General features: G+C 35.9%; 1 protein-coding gene across 1 annotated transcript in view; it reads right to left on the reverse strand.

The window, feature by feature from the left end:
- Positions 1-795: 795 nt before the first annotated feature.
- CRISPLD1 (cysteine rich secretory protein LCCL domain containing 1) overlaps positions 796-23,501 on the reverse strand; it is a 36,090-nt gene continuing 13,384 nt past the window's right edge. The window contains exons 2-14 of the mRNA XM_014055900.2: positions 16,920-17,038; positions 16,668-16,800; positions 14,227-14,342; positions 12,556-12,656; positions 11,350-11,505; positions 11,187-11,247; positions 11,016-11,082; positions 10,513-10,643; positions 7,474-7,517; positions 7,318-7,390; positions 6,695-6,770; positions 4,994-5,124; positions 796-2,673 (exon numbers count right to left, since the gene is read on the reverse strand). Of these exons, the coding sequence (XP_013911375.2) occupies positions 2,622-2,673; positions 4,994-5,124; positions 6,695-6,770; positions 7,318-7,390; positions 7,474-7,517; positions 10,513-10,643; positions 11,016-11,082; positions 11,187-11,247; positions 11,350-11,505; positions 12,556-12,656; positions 14,227-14,342; positions 16,668-16,800; positions 16,920-17,038 (1,260 nt within the window). The 3' untranslated portion in view covers positions 796-2,621. The remainder of the gene's footprint in view (positions 2,674-4,993; positions 5,125-6,694; positions 6,771-7,317; positions 7,391-7,473; positions 7,518-10,512; positions 10,644-11,015; positions 11,083-11,186; positions 11,248-11,349; positions 11,506-12,555; positions 12,657-14,226; positions 14,343-16,667; positions 16,801-16,919; positions 17,039-23,501) is intronic.

Below are 23,501 nucleotides of genomic sequence, written 5' to 3' on the forward strand. Positions count from 1 at the left end.
CTTGCCTTAAAGATGTAAAATTGGTCAGTTGTTCATATAATTTAGGATTTGAAACATTATTTCATTCAATAAACAGTATCAGGATATCACATCATTGCCTTGCCAGAATAGAATTATATCTCAAGTCTGGATATCAAGAGATGATCCTCAATGACCCCTCCTTTGTAACTTGCATTGTGTGTGGATAAGATGACCAGCTTTCTTGGGAACGGCCCACTTTACAGAAATCTTTCCTGCTCCAGAGGTATATCTCTTTCCAACTCTGGGATATCCACACATTTTTTTACAAATACTTGCCTGTTGTGGCCAGCAGGAGCCATTGGAGCTGCAAACAGACTCTGACAGAAAGGGGCCCAATGAGTCGGCTCTGGAAGATGTGGAGGACCCTGGACAGGGTTCCAACTCCGAGCAGGGACCAGAGATGCTGGTTGGCCACCAGGAGGCACCTGAGGCATGGAGCAATGAAAGCCAAAGGAGTGTGCCCATGACGTCAAGCCTTGGAGCAGTGGGGAGGAGACAAGGGAGTTGGTCCTGGACACCAGGCAACGGCGGGCTGATAGACACAGTGAACAACGACACAGATACAGAAGATAATTGAACCCAGGTGGTTGTAATTAGGCTCCTCTCATGAGAGTATATAAGGAGAGACTTTGGGAGGAGATTGTTTGCAGGATTCAACTTCATTACCAATGCTGGAGAAGTTCTTGTGTATATTTCTTATCTTGGAAGTCTGAATTTCTGCCAAGGTCTAGTCAGTGTGTTGATTTACTGTGAATAAATCGTCTAGCGGTAATCTTATCTTGGAGTGCCTTGGTGTACGGAGTGGGGGGGCTGAACACTTGCCTAACTACAAGAGGTAGTGTATGTAGTGAAACAAATATTGCAATATCTATAGGAATAATTAGCCAAAAAAGGCTGTCTTAAGAAGCGTGTATCAGTACATGTTTTCAGAACAGCAATTCTGAAAATATCTTGAAAAAACAATAACAAATTATAAAGTTACAAAAACAAAACATATAAAGTTTTTTATTACTTTTACAGTGTTTTACAATACAATTTTCTTAGAAAATTTGATATTGTCACCAGCATTATTTATTTATAATTTAGATTTCTAAGACTGCTCAATTCCACAGCAATTCTGGGCAGCCTTAGAATATATTCTGAATATACCACAATACAATTTAATTAATGCACAGTGTTTGTTGCTAAAAAGAAATTAAATTCATTGATAGAAAAATATAATACTGGGATTATAATCCTTGGCATTATGTCCTGCCCTGCAGGACTGTATGCCAGATGAAGAAAGAATACTTATGCACAATATCATACATTCGTACAATTCATCAATACTGTATGATCTAATTAGTATCTACTCAATACTACTTGCAAGGTTATGCAAGACATTTTAAACAATGACTTAGGGGACCTAAAAGGGTCTCAATTTTAACTCCATTCTAAAGGTATACAGGTATTACTTGAGTTACAACAGTTCACTTAGCAACCATTCAAAATTACCCCCCCCCCCAAAAGTACTGATGACCCGAAGCTGAAGTTATGAAGTTACAACTGACTGAAAAGACACTGCAACATGTCCCTTGCCTGTTTCCCCCTCCCAGCCCTGTGGGGATCCCAAGGGAACATGAGATGTCCCAGTGCGTCGGGGGAGGCCTTGGTTTCAGAAGCAGGTGGCCTGTTCTAGCACTAGGCTCCCATGGTCGTCCCCAGCCTGAAATAGCTCATGTGCACTTAACTAAGGATCACATTCATTTAACATGATCCAATCAATGAATCCTTGGGTTACAATTATAAATGGCAGTCTCTATTACAGTCATAACTCAAGGATTATCTGTAGTCAAATGTCATTCCTACTGATGTCTGTATGGATAAAATTAAAATCAATCATGAGTATGCTTCCATTTTATTATGCAATGTCTGTTCAGAAAGACATTAGTGAGATCCAACTATATTTTCCTATTTAAGAGTTTATCTACAAAAATGCAATTTTAAAAATTTGCTATAATAATTAAGCTACTACTGTGAGTGTTTGTATATTGAAAGATAATAAAATTATTTTGTAAAAAGACTTATTTGTAAGGCAGGGAAAAATTATGTAAAACTGGCAAAATTTCCTAATCTTTTTATAAGCTTTTATATACTTTGCTTCAAAGACTGTGGTTATTTTTTTTTAAAACAATGGAACATTCTATATACAAGAGTTATAGGTTTTACTATACCTATAGTTTTCCAGTTAATATTAGTGGCATATATAAAACCCAACCGTACTAATAATGTAGTCTGTTGTTGTTTTTAAAAATGTGGAACGGTTATGAGTTTTGAATGCACCGCATAGAAATAAATGCTAAGAAAATATAGCAATATTTAACACAGGATTAATATACTTTTCCATCATCATCACTTCTCAAATGCAATTTTCAATGTTTAACATTTTAAATTGTTCTTCATTAAGATTCTCATGTAGTTTAACACTCTTCTAATCACCAAATAGTATATATCTTCTGTACAACCATATTACACTATTATACAAACTTGAAGCACATCAAAATCAATTTTGTTTCTTGTAAAAATTTGCATTTGATATTATAGAAACCATTTTCTTGTCTTCAAACCACTGCAAATACTCTGAATGCTTTGCTTCCTGGAGGATTCTGTAAACTGTAAAAGAAAAATAAAGAACGGATGGTTTGAAAGAACTTAATCTTATCATTTGTTCTCATTTTACATATGAATCTCTATTACATTTACATATTTATTACTAATGTCATTACTAGAAGGATGACCTATAAATATTTGGACAGCATGTTCAGATTACAAGTTAATTTACTGTATATCTAATGGCAAAGCAATAGTTATTTTTTTCACTAACTAGAAATGGCCTTTCTATAAATTTCATTGACTGAAAAGCCCATCTATAATTACTACTCTAAGAAGAAGTGTAGTGAGCTCAAGATCTAGTTTTGATATGTCACAAAATCAACTTCAGTTCTGAACAGACTCTGAGACAGTCTTATCAAGGAATATTACAGTACCTTCACACCATTACCACTGAAGGCAAGGTATTGATTCATTCCTATTTAAATGTGTTTCTTTTAGCACATAGACAATACCATAAAAATATATAGGTGTGATGGAGGGACATTTACAAGAATTCCAGAATGGAAGTATAAAGTTTGGAATCTATCTTTTTGGATACCTAAATGTAGAATTTTCAAGTTGAGCTTTGTTATAGTTTGCAGTGAGAATATATCTGAAGGAGACAGCCCATAATCTGAATGTAATTGTCCAAAAAGTGAATATCACCAAAGACTTGCCATCAAATATTTGTTTCAGCTAGAATTTAAATCAGCAGGGTATTAGCAGGAACAAAACCACACTCCACCCAGAGAACTACATTCATTGTCCATTGAAAGATACAAGATGGCTTTCAGAAATTTAGACTGAATGATTTCCAAGACACATTGGCAGATTTGGCAGCTGCACATTAGGAAATTCAAAATCTTAATTAAATAGTCTGACTGCTGCAGACACATATTAATTGCCTTTATGTTTTACAAATATATAAAGATTTTTTTTAATGCTTGTATTGTGAGTTTGGTAATTGTTGAATCTAGAGGTAGTTGATGGTACATAAATAGCTATATTCTTGAAGTCCTTAACTAACTTGACTGACTGTAATTAATGTTTCAGTTATGAGAATAATCAAAAAACAGTTTTAAGTAAATTAGCTAATTTTAAATGAGTAAATTAACTAATTAAAACTTTGTAGCTTTTATTGTAGTTGATTTCTAATGTTCTTCTAAGGCAGAAACATGCTAGTGCCCATGCAGACTGACTTGGTAAAGGTTAGCTACATTATCTGTGTATAAAGACGGGTGAAAACTAGAGAATGAAATGTGATTTTGTAAAGGGCTAATATTATGCCATTATTGCAAATATTGTATTAAATAATAACAGGAAAAATGCAGCTGCTTTACTTCTTTTAGGATTCAGCATGAAAGTATTTTTGAGTAACATTATCAGCTGAAAGAGGCACTGTTTAGTGAATGAAGCAGGTGGCATCTGCCACAATCTTTCTCAGGAGAAGAGTCAAAAAGCACCTCCAAATAAACTGAGGGTTCTTAGGAAACTGAACAACTTCTGAACTGGGTAGTCTGGGATTACATACTGATAAACACATGAATAGCCTGGAAGAAAGCCTACTTGTTCTGCAGTTTACCTTTCTTCTGGATCATCCCATTTTCAAATTTATAACAGAAAGGTTTCATGTAGAACTTGCTAATTTGGCAACATAGGCTGATGGGATGATAATAATTAACATTATTCTTAACTGTGGATTGATAGAATTGCCAACATGACCGCCAATGTTCGATGACGGATATGACACAAGAAGAAAATTGGTAAGATAATGGAGTGAGAGCCAGTTTGATGTAGTGATTAAGGCATCAAACTAGAAACTGTGAGACTATAAATTCTAGTCCTGTCTTGGGCACAAAGCTAACTGGGTGAATTTCATCCAGTCATTTAGAAAGAAGGCAATGGAAAGCACTTCTGAAAAACTTTGTCAAGAAAACTGCAACGTTGATCCAGGCAGTCTCCGAGAATCAGACACAATTGAATCAAATTTTAAAAATAGATAATAAAGGAATATTATCTCCTTTATAGGCTTTATAGAGCCATGGCGGCGCAGTGGTTAGAGTGCAGTAGGGCAGGCTACTTCTGCTGACTGCTAATTGAAGTTCGGCAGTTCGGTAGTTCAAGTCCCACCGGCTCAAGGTTGACTCATTCTTCCATCCTTCTGAGGTCAGTAAAATGAGGACCCAGATCGTTGGGGCAATATGCTGACTCTGTAAATCGCTTAGAGAGAGCTGTAAAAAGCACTGTGAAGCAGTATATAAGTCTAAGTACTATTGCTATTACTAATACCTTCTCCAGTAATTCAATAAAAAGTATCAGGTGTACTATAAAGGCTTTGTACCTTTCTGAAGAAATGCCATTTTGAAATGAAGCAGTGTACATTCTTCTCTTATCCACTGGCATGACATCAACAAAGCCACCTTCATTGCGAATTACTCCAGCATGTACTGCTGTTCGGCAGATACTAGACATCTGAAGGAAATAGAAAATAGAATAATTCCCATATTAGAAAGTAACATTGACTTACAAATTATTAACTGAATTTATACAGTATCCTGCTTTCCCTAATGTCCACTCCTACAGCAATAGGACAGGGGTGTCAAACTCAATTTCACTGAGGATCACATCAGGGTTGTGTTTGACCTTGGGTGGCCAGGGTAGATGAGGCAAGTTCGACATCACTCATATTGGGGGCATCTGTAGTGGCCTGAGTGCTCTGCCAGCAAAAATGGACTCCCAAGCTCTGTTTTTGGCTGTGACAGCTTCCTGAACCCTCTACCAATGAAAATGGAGCTCATGCAACCATCTACCAGTGAAAACAGATATTCTGCAACCCTCTGCCAGTAAAAATGGATCTCGGGAAGATGGTCCTCCCGAGTCCTTTTTTAATGGTAGAGGCACCACGGCCCAGCCCTTTGCTGTTTCCAGGGCTGCCCTGTGGACCAGATCCAGTGGTGGGTTGCAGGTGGTACGCCCCGGTACTGGGATACCGGAGCCTGCCCGCAACACCGGATACCGTTCCGGTACAGTGCTCTGGAGGGCCTACCCACCCGCGCTCCTTACTGTGTTTTAAAGCTGTCGGTACTTCCGTGAATACGCATGGCGCATACAGTGCCTGCGCGACGCTCCACTGAGCAGCTGGAGTGTCACGGAGGTTTGTGGAAGCGTCATTTGATGCTACAATGCATGCGTGCACTGCACACGTGTGCATGTGCACTGCACGTGTCCATGTAGGTGACGCCAGGGCCATTCCAACTGTACCGGTTGGAATGGAATCCGGAACTCACCACTGCCCCCCCCCCATGGCCAGATCCAGCCCCCAGACCTTGAATTTGACACCCCTGCAATGGGAGAGTATGGCTGGGAAGGTCATGAATGGCATTCATGTGATCCCAGAATGCTCCAAAGATCACAAATATATGTCAACTGCAAAACACCTGGATTTTGATCATGTGACCATGAGGATGCTGTGATAGTTGTAAGTGGGACTACTAGTTGTAAGTAACTTTTTTCAGTACTGGTATAACTCTGAACAGTCACTAAATGAATGGTTGTAAGTTTAAAACTATCTGAATATAGATTCCATGAGTATAAAATTATGCTTGGAAGGAAAATAATCTTCCCCAAATTCTCCAAACTCAGCTAGCCAAAGATTTGAGAGCTATCAGCATTTTGAATACAAATGCTCTCATCAATGAGAAGATGCCTTATTCATTGTGATTGAAAGATTTTGAGGAAACTGGAAAATTATACAACATTTTAATATCTCATACAATACCTTCAGTATTTATACATCTCTCCCAAAATGTATAAATAGATATATGCCATTGGATATAAATATTGATGTTCAAAATGGCGTCTCTTTTCTTAAATTACAAAAAGATTTATATATGTGCCATACTGTTTCTTCCACTTTAGTGTGGTTTCCATTTTCTGAGAAGAGTGGGAATTGTTGTTTTTTATATTATTTTATTTATTTGATGACCATATATTTTAAGTTTTTTAAATCATATTCCAGAGGAAAACACGTTATCATACTTACATCAGAATAAATTATAGTTCCAATCACTCGGGCATAATGTGGATTTGCCTGCATACAATTGCGAGGACAGTGGACCCTTTAAAAATTGAGAGGAACGATGAAGATTAAGGATTCTACATGTATACTATAATAACATAAAGACAAATGTTATTGCATTGAATGTAAACAATGAAATATTATAGAAAAACAGAACCACAGAAACCAGTTATACTATCAAGTCAAATACTTTACTAAGAACAGGAATTCGTATTAAAATATCCCTGACAGAAACTGTCAGGGATATCAATTCAGTAGAGCATGCCATGGGATGCTTGAAGATTTTCCAACAAATCTTGCTTTGCTATCAGCTTTTAGTACTGTATATGCACTGATGCACATAAGTACAGTGGATCTTTGCAATTAATGGGAAAATCTTATTGTAGAATAGAGATTGAGCAGTTTAATGTCTTGTATTATACTCATAAAGTATAGCAGTCTTTGCATCTTAGCAGTTTGACATTCAAAATATGACAAAAGTTTAATGTTTCTGAAAAAAATCAATAATCACACTGAATGCTTAGCATTATTGTGTGATTAGTTACAAGCACTTTTCACAGGATGGGCACAATAATGAAAAGGTTTACCTTGGGCAATGTGTGGCTGGCCTATAAAATGGACATAACTGTTCTACTGTAGTTTCACAAGTGACAGCTTGTACTGAAATTAAAAAATGCACACAGTTATTTGCTATAAAGAGATTCATCAATATTAATATCAATATCATAAAAATAAATCCATACCTGTTACTTTAGAGACAGTGAATGAATTAGCCGATTGATATTTCCTAGGGAAAAAACAGACTATTGTTATTAGCAGTAATATCATTATCATATAATCCTCTACAATATTTTTGACAAGGAAATAAGAGAAACAAAAAATACAAAAGTGAGAATAATTATTTAATAGGGCTATACAAATTCAATAAAACTTCATAACACAATTTGAACAGAAAACTGGGAGAACTGAATTATGATCTAAGGATATGTGTCTACCGTATTTTCGGACTATAAAACACATGTTTTTGTCTTCCAAAAGGGGGTGAAAATGTCTGTGCATCTTATAGGCCGAAAATTGCTGAAGCCCCGTCTACCCGTTGGCTATTTTTTTGGCATCCACACGCCCTTTTCAGACCCATCTTGGAGGCTTTTTTCAGCCTGTTTTGGAGAGGGGTTTTTGGCCCATTTTTGAAGCTTTTTTCAGCCCATTTTCGATGCTTTTTTCAGCCTGTTTTTGAGACTTTTCTGCCTGTTTTTGAAGCCTTTTTCAGCCTGTTTTGGAGACTTTTTTGGCCCATTTTGAAGGCTTTTCTCGGCCTGTGTACCAGACTTTTTGGGGGGCATTTCCCCCCCCCCCCAAGAAATGGGCCAAATAAAGTCTTAAAACAAACCAAAAACCCCTCAAAAACAGGCCAAGAAAAGCCTCAAAAATGAGCCCAGAGAAGCCTTGCAAATGGGAAGAAAAGCGGCTAGAAAAGGCTGGAAAAAAGGCCAAAAATGAGGCACGCAGAGGTCAACCCCCCCTCTTCTAAATTTAGGTGCGTCTTATAGTAGGGTGCATCTTATAATCCGAAAAATACGGTATGTAAATATGCATGTATATATGTATTGCCCATCTCGTGTAGTGTAAATTATTTTCAGCATAAAGCTTTGTATTTATACTATTACTATTGCACAATAGCTATCATAAGAAATAATCTACAATCAACTGCATTTATATCATGTGTACGCAGCCTAAACATGAATGGGAAATGTTTTCATGCCACGGTCTACATAGATTGCTGTATAGTGCAACAAGCATGCATTTGTGCAATAAACATGCATTTTTTCCTATACACATAATTTTGAACACTCAAAGTTCATCACTCGCCATCACTTTAGCCATCTGTAATCTACATCAGGAAAGTGTACCCTGTTTGCAGGTAAATAAGACAGGGTCTTATTTTCTTTTTACACACAAAATATGGCTTGGGCCTTATTATGAGGAGAGGGTTTATTGTTTTGGAGTTACTGGGCGGCTGCTCTCTTGCAAGTGGACTCCCAAAGAGCCGAGCACAGCCTGATGGGTGAATGGCTGTGTTGCACTATTGTAGCAGTGCAACACAGCAGCCATGAAGGGACAACACTCATGAGCAGCCACCCGACAAACCCCCTTTCCAGCCGGGCACAGCACCATTCACTGACCAAGAGTATCGCCAAGCTGTGTGAGCGCCTGTTCGTCTGGCGCCTTCGAAATGGCAGTAAATGGAGCTCTGCACAGCTGGAAAGCGGAGTTGCACGAGTGGCTGTTCCGCTGTCGCTCGCGCTCCTCCCAGCCTTATGATGCCTTGGCCCAGCTCTCTCCACAGAGCCAGGGGACCTCTGCTGCTGCTGCCACCACATGGCTTTTTCTGCGGCTTCCAAACGGAGTCTTCTGGCAGTGGCCGCTCTGGGCGTATGCTCAATGGTTGTGGGCCAGCTGCCGGCAGAGCGCCATTCACTGCCATTTCGAAGGCAACAAGCCGCGGGAGCCGGGCAGCGGCAAATAGGCACACACACAGCTTGGTGATACCCCTAGGTCAGTGAATGGCGCTGTGCCAACAAAGGAGATTTGTTGGGTGGCTGCTCATGAGTATGGTCGCTTCATGACTTCTGTGTTGCGCTGCTGCGACAGCCATTTGCCCACGAGGCTGTACCCGGCTCTTTGGGAGCCCGCTCGCAAGAGAGCAGCTGCCCGGCAACCCCTCCCCTCTTCAGCTGGGCACAGAGCCACTCACCATCCTAGTGGTATCCCGAAGGTGCTAAGCAACGCGATCACCTTTGTCTCCCCCCCCTGGTTCCTGTGGCTTGGCACCTTCAGGATACCTCTAGGCTGGTGAGTGGTGCTCTGCCTGGCCGGAGGTAGGGGTTGTCCAGGGGGCTTATTTGCGGGGGAGGGCTTATATTTTTGCCCACCAGAAAAATGTGGCATGGCCTTATTATCAGGACATGTCATAATTTCGGAGAAACACGATAACCTCTGTTGGCCTAGGATAACAGAAATGTTTACTTTGGGGGGGGGATTGTAAATTTGGAAGAACGCATAAAGACTTAGCTTCCTTAATTTATAAAGATAGGGTCGCCAATTGTTCAATACTCAGAACATGTGTGGGTGTCTCAAACAGGCAGACAGTTATCTTTGCAATATTCACAACTGCAACAATATAAATAACCTGGTGTCTTGACTCAACACTAACAGTAATAGTAACAGAATTAACTATCTCCATCTGACAATTCCCTTTTATAGCCTGCTGTCAGACGATCAGCCAATCAGGAGCTGGCTCTGTTCTAATGGCAGGAATGGACCTGGCTGGCTTCAGTACGCAGCATATACTGCTGAGAGCATGATCTTAGTGCTGTCAGGGTTGAAAAGTGGATCTTGGGGAGCTGCATTTATTTAGTATGAATTAAGTTTGTCTTTCTTATATTACTAAATTGACTCAAAACAGTAATAATATCTAACGTGGTCAACTAGCTCAAATATATAATTAAAATATCTTAATCAAATAAGTCACAGAGATATTATGAAGACTAGTAGAACTAATACAGATAATGGAAAGACCATAGACAACCAATGGAGATGACTTCAGACAAACTTTCATAGCTCTTATATCATCATGCAACACAACATTAATTAATGACCACTTCTGAACATATATACTATTAAATGTTTTGTAATTATTTATAAATAAGTCCCTAAATTTATTTATATTATATTGAAAACTTGAGAACCAATTTGTGAGAGAACATTTCATTTTTATTTACCCAACTGACTGGACTCCATTTCTTTGGGACTTTATGAAGTAATTTCTTCTTCCTAGTCTAGTAACATCAACCCATCCACCATCATTATCTAGGATACCATAATGTATTGCAGCTCTACAGATGCTTGATTGCTAGGAAGAAAAGAAAAAGAAAAACAGAAACTGTTCAATCAAACCATTATTTTTATACATACTTCTATTAGAAATAATATTTTGTGTTTTATTAAATTTGGAACTATGAAAAGTTCACCATTAATTCCATATTGAGAGAGATGAGCTAACAAATTATGTAAAAATTAGTATAACAGTATGATTCTACAGTATGTATGGGTCATTTTAGACATTTGGTGCCCAGGTTTTTAATACATTGAGTAAAAACTAATAAAGATAAGAGAAACCTCAAATTCCTGCCAAAATTAACAAGTTAATGCCATTTTACTGAGCAAACACTTTGTCAAGTGTAACATGTTAGTTAAATTTCCTAGTAAATTACAATATCTGTACCATGTCATAATAGACACTTCCCACAACTTTGGCGCTGCTGTCCAAACATCCAGAAGGACATTCATACCTAAAGAATTAAAAAAACAACTTGAGAACTATAGAAAATAAAAAAAATTAGATGAAATACACACAATACCAGAATTGATGGATAACCATGAAAAGACACCTTACCTATTACATGTTGTTCCTTTGCACTGGTCCCTTAACCGTAGTTCACAGGAAACAATTTGAGCTGAAGGAGGAAAGCAGCTGATGTTACCGCAGTGTTTCAGGACAGTTTGGTGAATCAATTAACAACAACAACAAAATCATGTTATGAATGAAATTTCCTTACACATCTGTTGTTTGCTTATGACTTCATTTCTTTCACTATCATCACGGGGAGATGCTTGTGGTTGCACTTGGTTTTCTAATGTATTCTGAACATGTAACTGATGTCGTTCAACTTCATTGGTTTCTATCTCTGGAAAGTAATGCCTTTCTGAACCTTCTGGTAAAGCAATTGAAAGGAATAAGTGCTATTTTTTTTTACAATGGATTCATTCAATAGTTATAATTAAGAATGGCATAAATATGGCATGTTTAATCTTTGCTAGACATGATAAGGCCAGGGAATAATCCTGTGCATATTTCCTTGGAAATAAACTCTACTGTATTCAGTGGAATTTACTCCTAGGAACTTACTTAAAGGATTACAGGCTTAAGTGCTTCTTGATCCCACTGTGCCTAAATCCACTGAAATCAATGGGTTTTAATACTGGTTGGCTTGTGATTGTTTTACTACCAGCCATTGTTAATGAGCTGAGATTATCTAGTCATGGCACTAAGTGAATGATATACACAAAAAACAATATACAGAATTTAAAGTACAGTACTAGAAAAACAACTGAAATTATCAGTTCTTTTCTTAGTATTCCATATAAAAACACTATACAAGCTGCATCATAATGACAAATATAGACATATGACATCATTTAAGTGGTTCAGAATCTCTATCAAAGTTCTAATGAATATATATAGGTCAAATTTCATATACAAAATGTATTGTTCTTAATTTGTGAAATGAACTTTGGTTGCATTGAGAAAGAAAAACCTAAGAGTTTTCTTAATGAATGTATATGAATCATGGAGGTTCTGACAAGATGGGAATATAGAGATAATTTGCAAAATTGTTTACAAAAGCATTTATGTTTAAATTACTAAATTCAAGCCACATTAACAAAACAGGAATCTGTTTAACCGGATGATATATTTGTTGTTTGATTAACAAGTACTGTAATTTTTACTATTAGAAGAATTAGAAGAATTCAAATGCTGATTATTTAACCCATCTGAGTTTGTGATTCAGGAGCTTATAAATGTTTACAAAAACAAAGTTAATTGTATTTTTATGCCCAAAACTCTTCGTTAAAAAAAAATTATAGAACCCTTGTATAACACATACTTTTCATTATGAAATCAGAAAACAACTGCCTGCCTCCTAAAGCATCAGCAAAACTACATACCTAGCAGTATACACATTATTTTTATGATTACATACCTTTATAACAAAGATTTTCTCTGCAGCCTCCCCCAAAACTTGGGGGACATTCAGAACACGGACGACCATGTTTGTATGGAGCATGCCCCCACCAATTGCCCCTAAGAATAAAAAACAAAGTGAAATAAATGGAGTGCCTGATCCCCGTGAAAAACACTATTCCTCCTGATTTGTCACGCCTCTGCTTCTGAGGCATAGAAGGACAGCCTAAATGAATGATATAAACAATATCATCTCAGATTGCACCCCATTTATCTTTTCTATATTCTTAAGGGTTGGAATTTCTTCCTGCGGCCTAGTATGAATTGGCATCAGTTTTTCTCAAAAAAGAGCCTTGAGGAAGGCAAGCTAGTGGTTCACTCATTCACTTATCCTTATTCTGGCTCGGCAGAAGAGTTCTGCCAGGGTATATTCAACAATTGGTTTACAAGGTGAGAAAAAATGGGATGGTGAAAGATAAGAAAGTTTGCTGAGATGCAATTTGTCCATCGAGCTAAAAGCAGCATGCAACACGACACGAGGGAAACATACTGTATGACTGAAATATGGGTATCCATCGTTTTTAGTTTAGACTTCCATTCTGGCCAACTTCCATTCTGGCCAAGAGCCAAGGTGGCGCAGTGGTTAAATGCAACATTGCAGGCTACTGCTAGATCAGCAGGTCAGCGGTTCAAATCTCACCGGCTCAGGGTTGACTCAGCCTTCCATCCTTCCGAGGTGGGTAAAATGAGGACCCAGATTGTTGGGGGCAATATGCTGACTCTCTGTAAACCGCTTAGAGAGGCCTGAAAGGCCTATGAAGCAGTATATAAGTCTACTGCTATTGCTATTATTGCTGGCATGGCTTGAATGTGAAAGCGAGCTGTTTCTGCAACTAAGTACTTCCTCTGCTTTTCCTGGAAACTGCAATAGCTGTAAGTTTGAGGACTGGTTGTAAATCTACTTGTTACCACCATTGTCAGTCTGAATAGTCATGGAATGAGGCAGTCGTTAACTGAGCACAATGTATAATTCCATTGATACATGCAGGCTAGATGGCTCAGTAGCTGAGCTTGTTGATCAGAAAGGTTGGCAGTTCGGTGGTTCAAATCCCTAGTTCAGGTCTCCTGCATGAGCAGGGGGTTGGATTAGATGACCTTCCAACTCTGTTACTGTTACAGGCTTACATGTGCTCATTCTAGTATAAAAAGAATATTGGATTGTTTTCACTGTACTATTTGAAGACCAGCAGCATGTTACTGAATGTAAGGACTGAATTTATATGAACAGTAGCCAGCCAATTCCCTTCTGTTATTATCTGCTAGCTTTACAGATTACAATGAATACTCTGAATATTGTACTTTGGTTTATACTGGTTTATATTGACTAGCATTCTAAAAATTCAAAATATCTAATATTACTCTGTGCTAAGAGCTCCTGCAGGCTTAGGGAGATACTGTGCAGAAAGCAGAAAGCAGTTTTCTTTTCCCCATCAACAATATTATTTCATATTTTTTACAGTTTATATTCTATGTCTAATTCTGATGCAGTTCCAAGCAAAAGGTTTAAACATTTACTTCCTATTGTGACTCCAATCTAAAGCAAAACACAATCCTAAATAATTTTATTAAATAGTGGCAGTGGGGAGTTAAGATATGCCTTTTATGTTAACACTTGTACCATCATACTTACTTGGGTGAATAATTGCACACTAAGTAAATTGCTTTTGGCCATATCTGTCCCCATACATTCATATTATGACATAGGTTGACTGCACAGCCTACTCGGTTACTTGTTGCCCATACCACCTGGATGAAAAAAGGAAAAAAAATAAAATTTTATCCAAATTTGAATTCTGATGAGCTGTCATAGTGAACTGATATTCCTTTAGAAAAAAGGAACACATTGCACCTGAAAATTGTACCCAAAATTAGGCTACTGAAATCTGTCCAGAGTAACAGGATTACCCACATGAATTCCACACAACTATATTTTATCAGCTAAGGGCAGAAACTGCATTTTTGTGGTAAGCTGGTAATTGGCTGGAGTCATGGATTTCATTGTGCTTATAGCCACTAATGTCACCTACATGAACCAAAGGTCATCTCTTAATCCATTTGAATTTAATTTTTTTTTCCTTTTACTATTGGATTTTTAAAGATTGAGAATCTTATATTGACCTTCCTAAGTAAACCAGACAGTAAACATTACTAGATGAGGTAAGGCTCATTATCAGAATCTTATAACTCTGAAAGTATAAACTTTCCACCCACTAATTTTAACTGTTAGATCTATCAGGCATTTCCTTCTTAAGTTTCTTTCTTTGACTATTAAATGATTGCAGCCTCCTGCCTCTCTTATCTGATTATTTCCTAGGCAGTATCTGCTCTTCCCTTTCCTTATGGTTATTCATGCATTCCCTTATATCTTCAGATTGGCTAGCATTATTGAAAACATTGGGTGAATTCCCTTAAATCCTTTTAAAATGTTTAACTACAAGTTTAAATATTTATAATAAAAGGTTTTGGAATTACAGCAAAAATATGATTATTGTTGGCTTTAGAAAGCTTTAAATGGATTAAAGGCTCAGATGCACTTGATTGAAAAGTTCAAAAATAATTGAAAGAATCCTTTCTCATAGGGAAAAAAGTTTGCTTATATTTTGAAATCAATAGGATGACTTTGAAGGTCAGACTTTAGGGGGTACCAGGTGGCTACCTTACAAGAAAAGTTTGATGTTGGGTACAGGAAGTCTTTCAGCATTTAAATCTATAATACAATCAGTTATTATTGAACAGGAATAGGCATCATTGAATAAAATTGAAACTGATTTACAGGTGGATTTTAAAATTTTAGACTGCAACAAAGAAAATAAAATAATGGATTTACAATTAAATTAAATTAAATGAAGATTTAAAATTTTTTAAAAATAAATACAAATAATAAATTAGAAAAGTGAAGTGAATAAATGTTTTGTTTTCAATTTATAAACAGAATTTGCTGAAGTTGCAAAATTACAAAAGGGGCCCGATAAAGATGACAACAATTGTAAGAGAATAGACAATGAGAGTATAACAAAACAGATATTAGGACTTCTGTTTTAGAAATTTAAAGATCATTGGAAGAAAGAAGAAAGAATACTAAATAAATGTATTTGTTCATGGTTAAAATAATGAGTTTCTATTTCTGGAGATGCTTAGTTATTTTCTGATTTAGACTGGGAATGATGATAATGTTTAATTGCTTTTTGACAGGAACTGGACTTTTACTATTTGAAGAAACAAAAGGGGGAAATCTGTTTAAATATAAATGGAGAAAAAAATATAAAAAGAAGGATTCAAATTGGATATAATAGATAAATGTTGTAATACTTATGTTGTTATTTCATAAAGAGAAAAAGTTTAATATAAAGATCTCCAGTACCCTCTGATATACTTAAGCACCAAACATAAATGTGAAGATTGATTGTATAGTTACTTCATCACTTTTATAACTGTGAACAGTGTCTAAGTAAGGCAGTTACTAAATGAGAACAACTTTTATTATTACAATGGAAGGAGTTATACATTTGAAAAATAAATAATTTTACTTAAAATACAAGTTTTAATTATATTAATTGCAGTTTAAATTATTATTGCTTTTGGTAAACATGAATGTAAATTGTTTATCAGATGTAGGGAAACATCTAACTTTAAAATCAAGTCAGTTTTCTTTAGCAAAATTGTTAAATTTGTATTTTGCTCCAAGCACACAAACGAACATGTAAGCTTTATCTAAGGGCTAATTGGTTCATTTCAGAAAATAACTCAATCAGTAAGTTAATCAGTTCATTCATCAACCAAGTTACTATGGTAAGTATATAGATTGCTATAGATATCCTGATATATTCCAAGAAATTCATATCAAAATGTGTTCTTAGGAAAAAATTATTTGCAATGATGACATATAGAAATCAAAAATAGATGATACATTGCTGCAAGCTATTTTTAAAAAAATGAGAAAAGATTTTTAAACACAGATACAACCTCCATGTGACTTACATATTTTCCGATCATTTATCTCTTGATTTCTATTATTCCATCACAAAGTAATGAATTCAACCCTATTATTCATTTTCAAAAAGGAACACTTACCTGAGTATAATGAGTGCATACAGGACCAGAGCACCTATAGGGGCAATAAGGATTGCATTCTTGAGGATATGGATATGTAAAGTCTCTCACTTCATCATACCATGATTGGACATGAAATGTTAGAGGTCTATATCTATAAAAAATAAATGAAGAAATTTCCAAATCATTCAAGTATATATTACAAAAGAAATAGTGGAGTTTTTTTATTTTTAAAGTAAGAGTAGCATAATGGTGGGTTGTTGTTTTTTTTACCTTCCCCAATGTGCTCCCAAATTCTGACCAATGGATGGAAGAAGACTTGCAGGTCCATGTTCCCAAAGACATGTCTCAGCCCAGGACTGAGCAGATCTTTCCAACTCTGTATCCCATGTCTACATTTTAAAGATTAAGAGAAAAGATAAACATGATGTGGTTCTAATATGTTAAAATTATTAATACTTTATTCATCCATAAAATATTTTTTTTATTGAAGAAAAATCTCTATTAAAATATATTATGTTATAAGTATAATATTAGAGAAAAGTATCCATCAAGTCCAAATTGTTGCTTCCAATAAAGCTTTCTACCAATGTATCTATGCAATCCACATTATATACTATATAACCCAAATGCTGCATCATGGTGATCCTAGACAATTTTTTAATATAAAGTAAGAAAATATTTTCAGCATTAATATTTAACCTCATGATCAGGTATCATTAACATTTCTGGGTTTGTATTATTTGTCTAGAAGTGGATACTGGTCTGAAGAAGTGCCATCTTCCTTGCAATATCTTTCTGTCTCTAGATGTGGCAATCCTCGATTAAACTTTTATTTATAATGAAGAAAGAAACAATAAAAAACAGGAGCGCTTTCTTATAAACAAGAACATAAGTCTGGTAGCAGAAGAAAAAAAATGTAATTTTTTTCATAAATGTGTCCCTATAATTTAATAATTTAGAAGGTTGTTCCTGCAACTATATACCACAAAATATTAAATATTTTAATTAGTTAATTAAAAAAAACACGCTTAGAGTAAGTTTCTACTATTATTTTTTATTATGGTTCCTCTTTCACTAGAGAACAGCTTGTGTTGGAATTTCTTAACTGCTTGGGCAAATACAACAGGAATGTACCTGGCACAAACATACACAAACATAAAAAGATTTCTGAATACTGATCCATGACCAATGCTAATTGATATATATAGAAAAAAAGAAAAAAACTTCCTCCCTTTTCCAGTATCTTAAATTAATCTCCAAAACTGAACACTTCAACAAGAGAATAATTATGGAAACCATTGAAATAGAAAAACACGCCCACAACATGAATAAACATGACTATACCTCCCGCCTACCAGACATCTGGAAACCAGCCCTAGTCAACAAACAAGCCCCACCCACCACCCAGGTTGTTACAACACAAAAGAACAACGGAGAGACAGACAGCACCTCAGCCACACAGGATGATACAAAACAGCCGACCAATCTATAAACATCAACTCCATCTACCAATCTGGATGCAACTACATAGCCAATCAACCCACTTACAGCAACAAAGCCAACACTCCACACACACACACCAAGATTTATAGAGAGACAGCAGCTCCGACCACGCTTTACTCGCACAAGCACGAAGCCGAAAACATATATATAAAGAAAAGAAGGACTAGGGATGACATGATAACAGTGTTCCAATACCTAAGGAGTTGCCATGAAGAAGACAGGATCAACCTATTCTCCAAAGCTCCTAAAGATAGGACAAGAGTCAATGGATGGAAAGTAATCAAGACGAGAACCAACCTAGAACTAAGGAGAAATTTCCTGACAGTTAGAACAAATAATCAGTGGAACTACTTGCCTCCAAGAGTTGTAGGTGCTCCGACATTAGCGGTTTTTGAGAAGATATTGGACAACCGTTTTTCTGAAATGGTATAGGGTTCCTGTCTGGGCAGGGGGTTAGACCACAAGACCTCTAAGGTCCCTTCCAACTCTGTTATTCTGTAAATGTGTGTGTTTTCTAGAGAAAACACATTATTTAAATATAGTTATATACAACATACAAGTTGTATGTTAATACATACAAGTTTTTACATGTAAATTCATAATTCTCCTGGTCTTTTTAAAAAAAGATAAAACAATAAGAAGAAAGTCCTATAAAATACTTAAATCAAAATCCTGCAATTCTCAGCATTTGGGAAGAACAGAGAAGAAAAAAAGAAAATAACTGAAGATGCTGGCTGAAAGAAGAGCCTACGTGTTTTACAAATAGTAAAAGCAGAGCAAAAACACATAGAGAAAAAGCTACATTTTATTTGTACTATCTATTTATAAACTTTGATTGTTTTATTTCCAACAATGTGTTAGAAGTTTGCTGATAGCCATACTAGCTGTGATTTGTGGCTGCCTTGTAAACCCAGTCAAATATGGCTATGACCTTGTTCAGTGGTGTCAAACTCGCGGCCCACAGGCCAGATGTGTCATGTGCTGACCACATCCACACCTAGTTTAGCGAAGAAGAAAAAGTCCCGTGATGACGCCGTGACGATGTGAGTTTGACACCCCTGATCTAGTAAATGGATAAAAAGCATATCAAAACTCAATAACCAACTTACTCAGTTAAAACAAATAGGATGTAAAGAGAGCAACCCTTATTCAAAAAGATTCTCTAGTACCTACTGTATGTAGAAAAGCCTTTAAAATTCTACCATTCTAATTACTAACATAACTCCAAGATCCTAAAATACCAAGTTATGTTCATTTATCGCAAGTCACAATTTTCACTCTGAAGTGGGACATACTGAAGTAATCTTTTTAAGCACTTTTACATAGAGAAGAAGGGCATTTATGGAGAGGTCAAGAAAAGGCAAATGACACAAATGTGTTATAATATGATACAAATTTCATCCATTCCATGCTTGCCTCGCATAAAGATGTAGGGGTGAAGCTTACAGAATGGTATCATAGCACACACTTTGTCATTTTGATGAATTCTCAGTCAGTAATGAGTGTTCCTGTGAATAAAGTACACATGATATTGTATATGTCATATTTGCACAGTTATTTATATAGCAGTAATAAGACAGTGTCCATACAGACTAGTTTTGTAAAATTTGAGTGCAGCAACTTTTAATCTATATGTAAGGTATTTCTGACAAAGAAGTCTTTGGAATATAGAACAGAAACAGAACACTTTCAGAGGTAGATGTAAAATGTGCAAACTATAATAAAAAGGTAAGATTCATACCTAGTATAGTAAGGCACACAGTTGGCACCAACAGAAGTAAACATTTACTGTGGCATGATATAAGGTCTCAATGTTGTATTCATTCTATATATAAGGAATAGAGTGGTAAAGTAAATATCAGAGTACAGTACAGTACAGTATGGCTGGCATTTACTTTTGGAAAATACACTATATTTATTGTTTGTTAAAATATAGAGAAGGCTAAAATACGACATTATTAATTTTAATTATAGAGTTATCTGAAGTAAAGAAACAGGCTTGAGGAACAGAATTTCCTATAAATGTCACATAGGGTTAGATTGGATGCATAGCAACTAAGATGCAAGAATCTACTGATGGATTTATTCTAATATGGGGATTTATAATTGATACAGTATTACATTCACTATATTAAAATGTTTGCCATAAAAAAAGAAATTATGTTTCTATTATGCACGTTGAGTGCCAATAAACTTTTAAAAAGTTTAGAAAAATATTAATCTGTTTTATCAATCATTAAATATACTAGGATCTAAGCTATTTGGAAAACAGTTTTAAGAAAAGATTGTTTTTCTTAGAAAGTACAAATATGTATACATTTTTTTAATTTTTATAAATTAAACACAATCTGAAAAAAATCTCTGCTGCACTTCATAATATACCCAAATCTGTATGAAAAAAATTGGATTATGGCACTTATAGATAGTTGTCAGCTAGTGATGATAATTGAGCCAGGAATTACAATTGCAAGTCATTGCAGTCATAAGCGTGGCGGCATCTGACCAGACTTGATGTTTTGACATTTTTTTATGCCTGTTAAGTGAATGCCGTTGTCATTAAGTGAATAATCATTACATGAATCAATTTTACCAATGGGTATTTTTTGTTGGAAACCAGATGTAAGTGCTGGAAACTTGCAAAAAGTCCAGTTGTAACTTAAAAACTGGTTTATAAGTGACTTTTAGGGTTTGTTGTGACTTTAAATGGTCATTAAGTGACCAGTTGTAAGTTCAGGACTGCCTGTACATGATTTATACATATCACAGAATAATGAATATATTTGTGAATGAGAATTTAATAGGTTTGTAATAGGAGATAAGAGGTCTAATTTGGTCCAGTGGTTAAGCCATCAGGCTAGAAACTGTCCTGCCTTAGACTCAGCGGTGGCTGGGTAACTTCTCTCTTTCAGCACTACGGAGTCAACGGCAAACCATTTTTGGAACCCTTGCCAATAAACACAACGCAGCCAATAAAGCTGCTGGGACTAATCCATGCTGTCACCAGGAGTCAAAACTGCCTCGAAGGCGCTAGGTAAATAAAAAAAGAAGCACTATAAAAGGCATTGGAGCTCCAATGACTGAAAGCAGAACAGTACAGAATAACAGAGTTGGAAGGGACTGTGGAGGTCTTTTAGTCCAAAACTTCTGAAGAGACTAGACAATCAAGTCTAGTGCACTTGTTAATTGTTCTCATACTTTTCTCCTTGCTTAATTTCCATCCATTATTTCTTGTCTTCTGCTGCATTGGATTGACCCCCTTCTTCCTTATGGCAACTCCTGAGATATTGGAATACTGCTATCATGTTACTCCTAGTCCTTCTTTTCACCAGACTAGAAAAACCCAAATTCCTGCTAACATTCTTCATGTTTTAGATTCTAACCCACTAATCTTTTCTGCAGTCTTCCAGACCCTTTACATATTTTTTTAAATAATATGGTGACCAAAACTGGATGCAATATTCTAAGTGTGGTCCTACTAAAGTTTTATAAAGCAGTACTAATACTTCAGATAATCTTGATTCTATTCCTCTGTTAATGTGTAGGATTGTGTTGGGTTTTTTGGCTGCTACTGCACACTATTGGCTCATATTTAACTACGCTAGGACTCCAGGTTCCCTTTCATAGTTACTGCTATTGAGCCAGGTTTCACATAAACTGTAACTGTACATTTGATTTTTCTTGCCTAAGTGTAAAACCTTACTTTTCCCTACACTGAATTTCATTTTGTTAGAAAGAGCCCAGTGCTCAATTCTGTCATGATCCATCTGGATCTTGACTCTATCTCCTGGCTATTTCTGTCAGTTTAGTCTTGTCTGCAAATTTGATCAGTTCCCCTTCTATTCCCTCATCTAGTGTGGTAATATCATAAATTAAGAGGAGAAAAATCTTCTAAATATTTCCAATAAATCTTTGCCAAAGTAATTAATTTCAACTAAAGAAGCTCCTGCATAGATTAAAGCTCACTGCAAAAATAAAATATGATGAAGTTATCTCTATCTTGTGGAACTATTGCGACAATGTTTGTGAATTTCTTGTGTCCACAGTCCTGTTTTTGCTTTAACATTTTTCTCAGTTGTATTTATATTCTGTAAACCATTCCTGCCTCTGTATCCTTAGATATCACAACAAAGACTGAGTATCTATTTGCTTTTTTGGCCACCCGTCTAATATAGACTGTACTGATGAACAGTTCAAGATAAGAATAAAAACAGAAGTTGACATTGTTCAGCCCTTTGATACTAGGTCAATAGCCTCTAGACTCAAGCATGGAATCTCATTCACTTCCACTAAGGTTTGAAGTTGAGCAGGGAATAAGAAAGCCAAGGAGGAAGATAATTTTCACTTTGAAATAGTTTCTGGTTAAATGTGCCACATATGAAAATCAGTCACTGTATAGGCCAGGATATTTTGTAGTTAAAAATGGGAACTGTATTTGCAGCAAGGAAGAGATGGTACAAAGAAAAAAAAAACACTATTGATTTTGATACAGTAAAATACTGTACATATACATAAAACTGTTTTTATTGTACTTATATCAACCACTACCCTATGCTGAATTCCTCTCAGCTGTAACTTTCTTCTTCTAATAATATAAATATCAATAGAAACATATTGTGCTCCCAGTTCGCTTTCTTATGTTCTTTCTGCTCTACTGTTATTTATGTCCTCTGCATTCCTGAATTTCCCTATCTGATACCCTATTTCTTATATCATTTTTAAATTTTATTTTAACATGTATTAGAATAAAATACAAAAATACAAAGCAAATAGTAGGACACATAGGGGAGGAGAAGGGGAGAAGAGAAATGAGGAAGAGAGGGGGAAAGAGGAAAAAAGGTGTTGACTTCGGACTCTCTGTTGCAATAGAATAAAGCATTAACATTGAAGCTCAACTTTTTACTTTTCCATAGTAGTATAAACTAGCTATTTCTATAACGACAAATCAATCTAATCAGTAAAACCCAAAATCAAAGTTTCTTTTTTTCCCATCTCAAGCACGAAGTCCAGAAGCAGTCTCCAAGTAGAAATTTCTTATCTCATTTTTATTGAATTCCAAATTTCTCTTCCCCCACCACTTTTATTTAGATTCCAGTGGTCTACAAAGTATAATTTTCTTTGTAAAAAGTTGCTTTGCATTCCAGCTACCGTCCACAGTGTGTTATTTCCTGGTATTCTCATATTTACAGTGAGTAAGATTGCAATCTTTTCTATGCTTTCCTCGGACTGAGGATGATTTGACAAATGATCCTAAGCAATTATGGTTGATTTTAAAAAAAAAATTCTCAGTTGCCCGACTCTCCCTTTTTTGGGGTTTCTTTTGCCTCTTCTCAGCTGTTTCTTATAATGTTA

The sequence above is a fragment of the Thamnophis sirtalis genome, unplaced genomic scaffold (genome assembly GCF_051295495.1).
Source record: "Thamnophis sirtalis isolate CommonGarterSnake01/CBP01778 unplaced genomic scaffold, rThaSir2_p1.2 scaffold_2, whole genome shotgun sequence".
In the NCBI taxonomy this organism is placed as follows: Eukaryota; Metazoa; Chordata; class Lepidosauria; order Squamata; family Natricidae; genus Thamnophis; species Thamnophis sirtalis.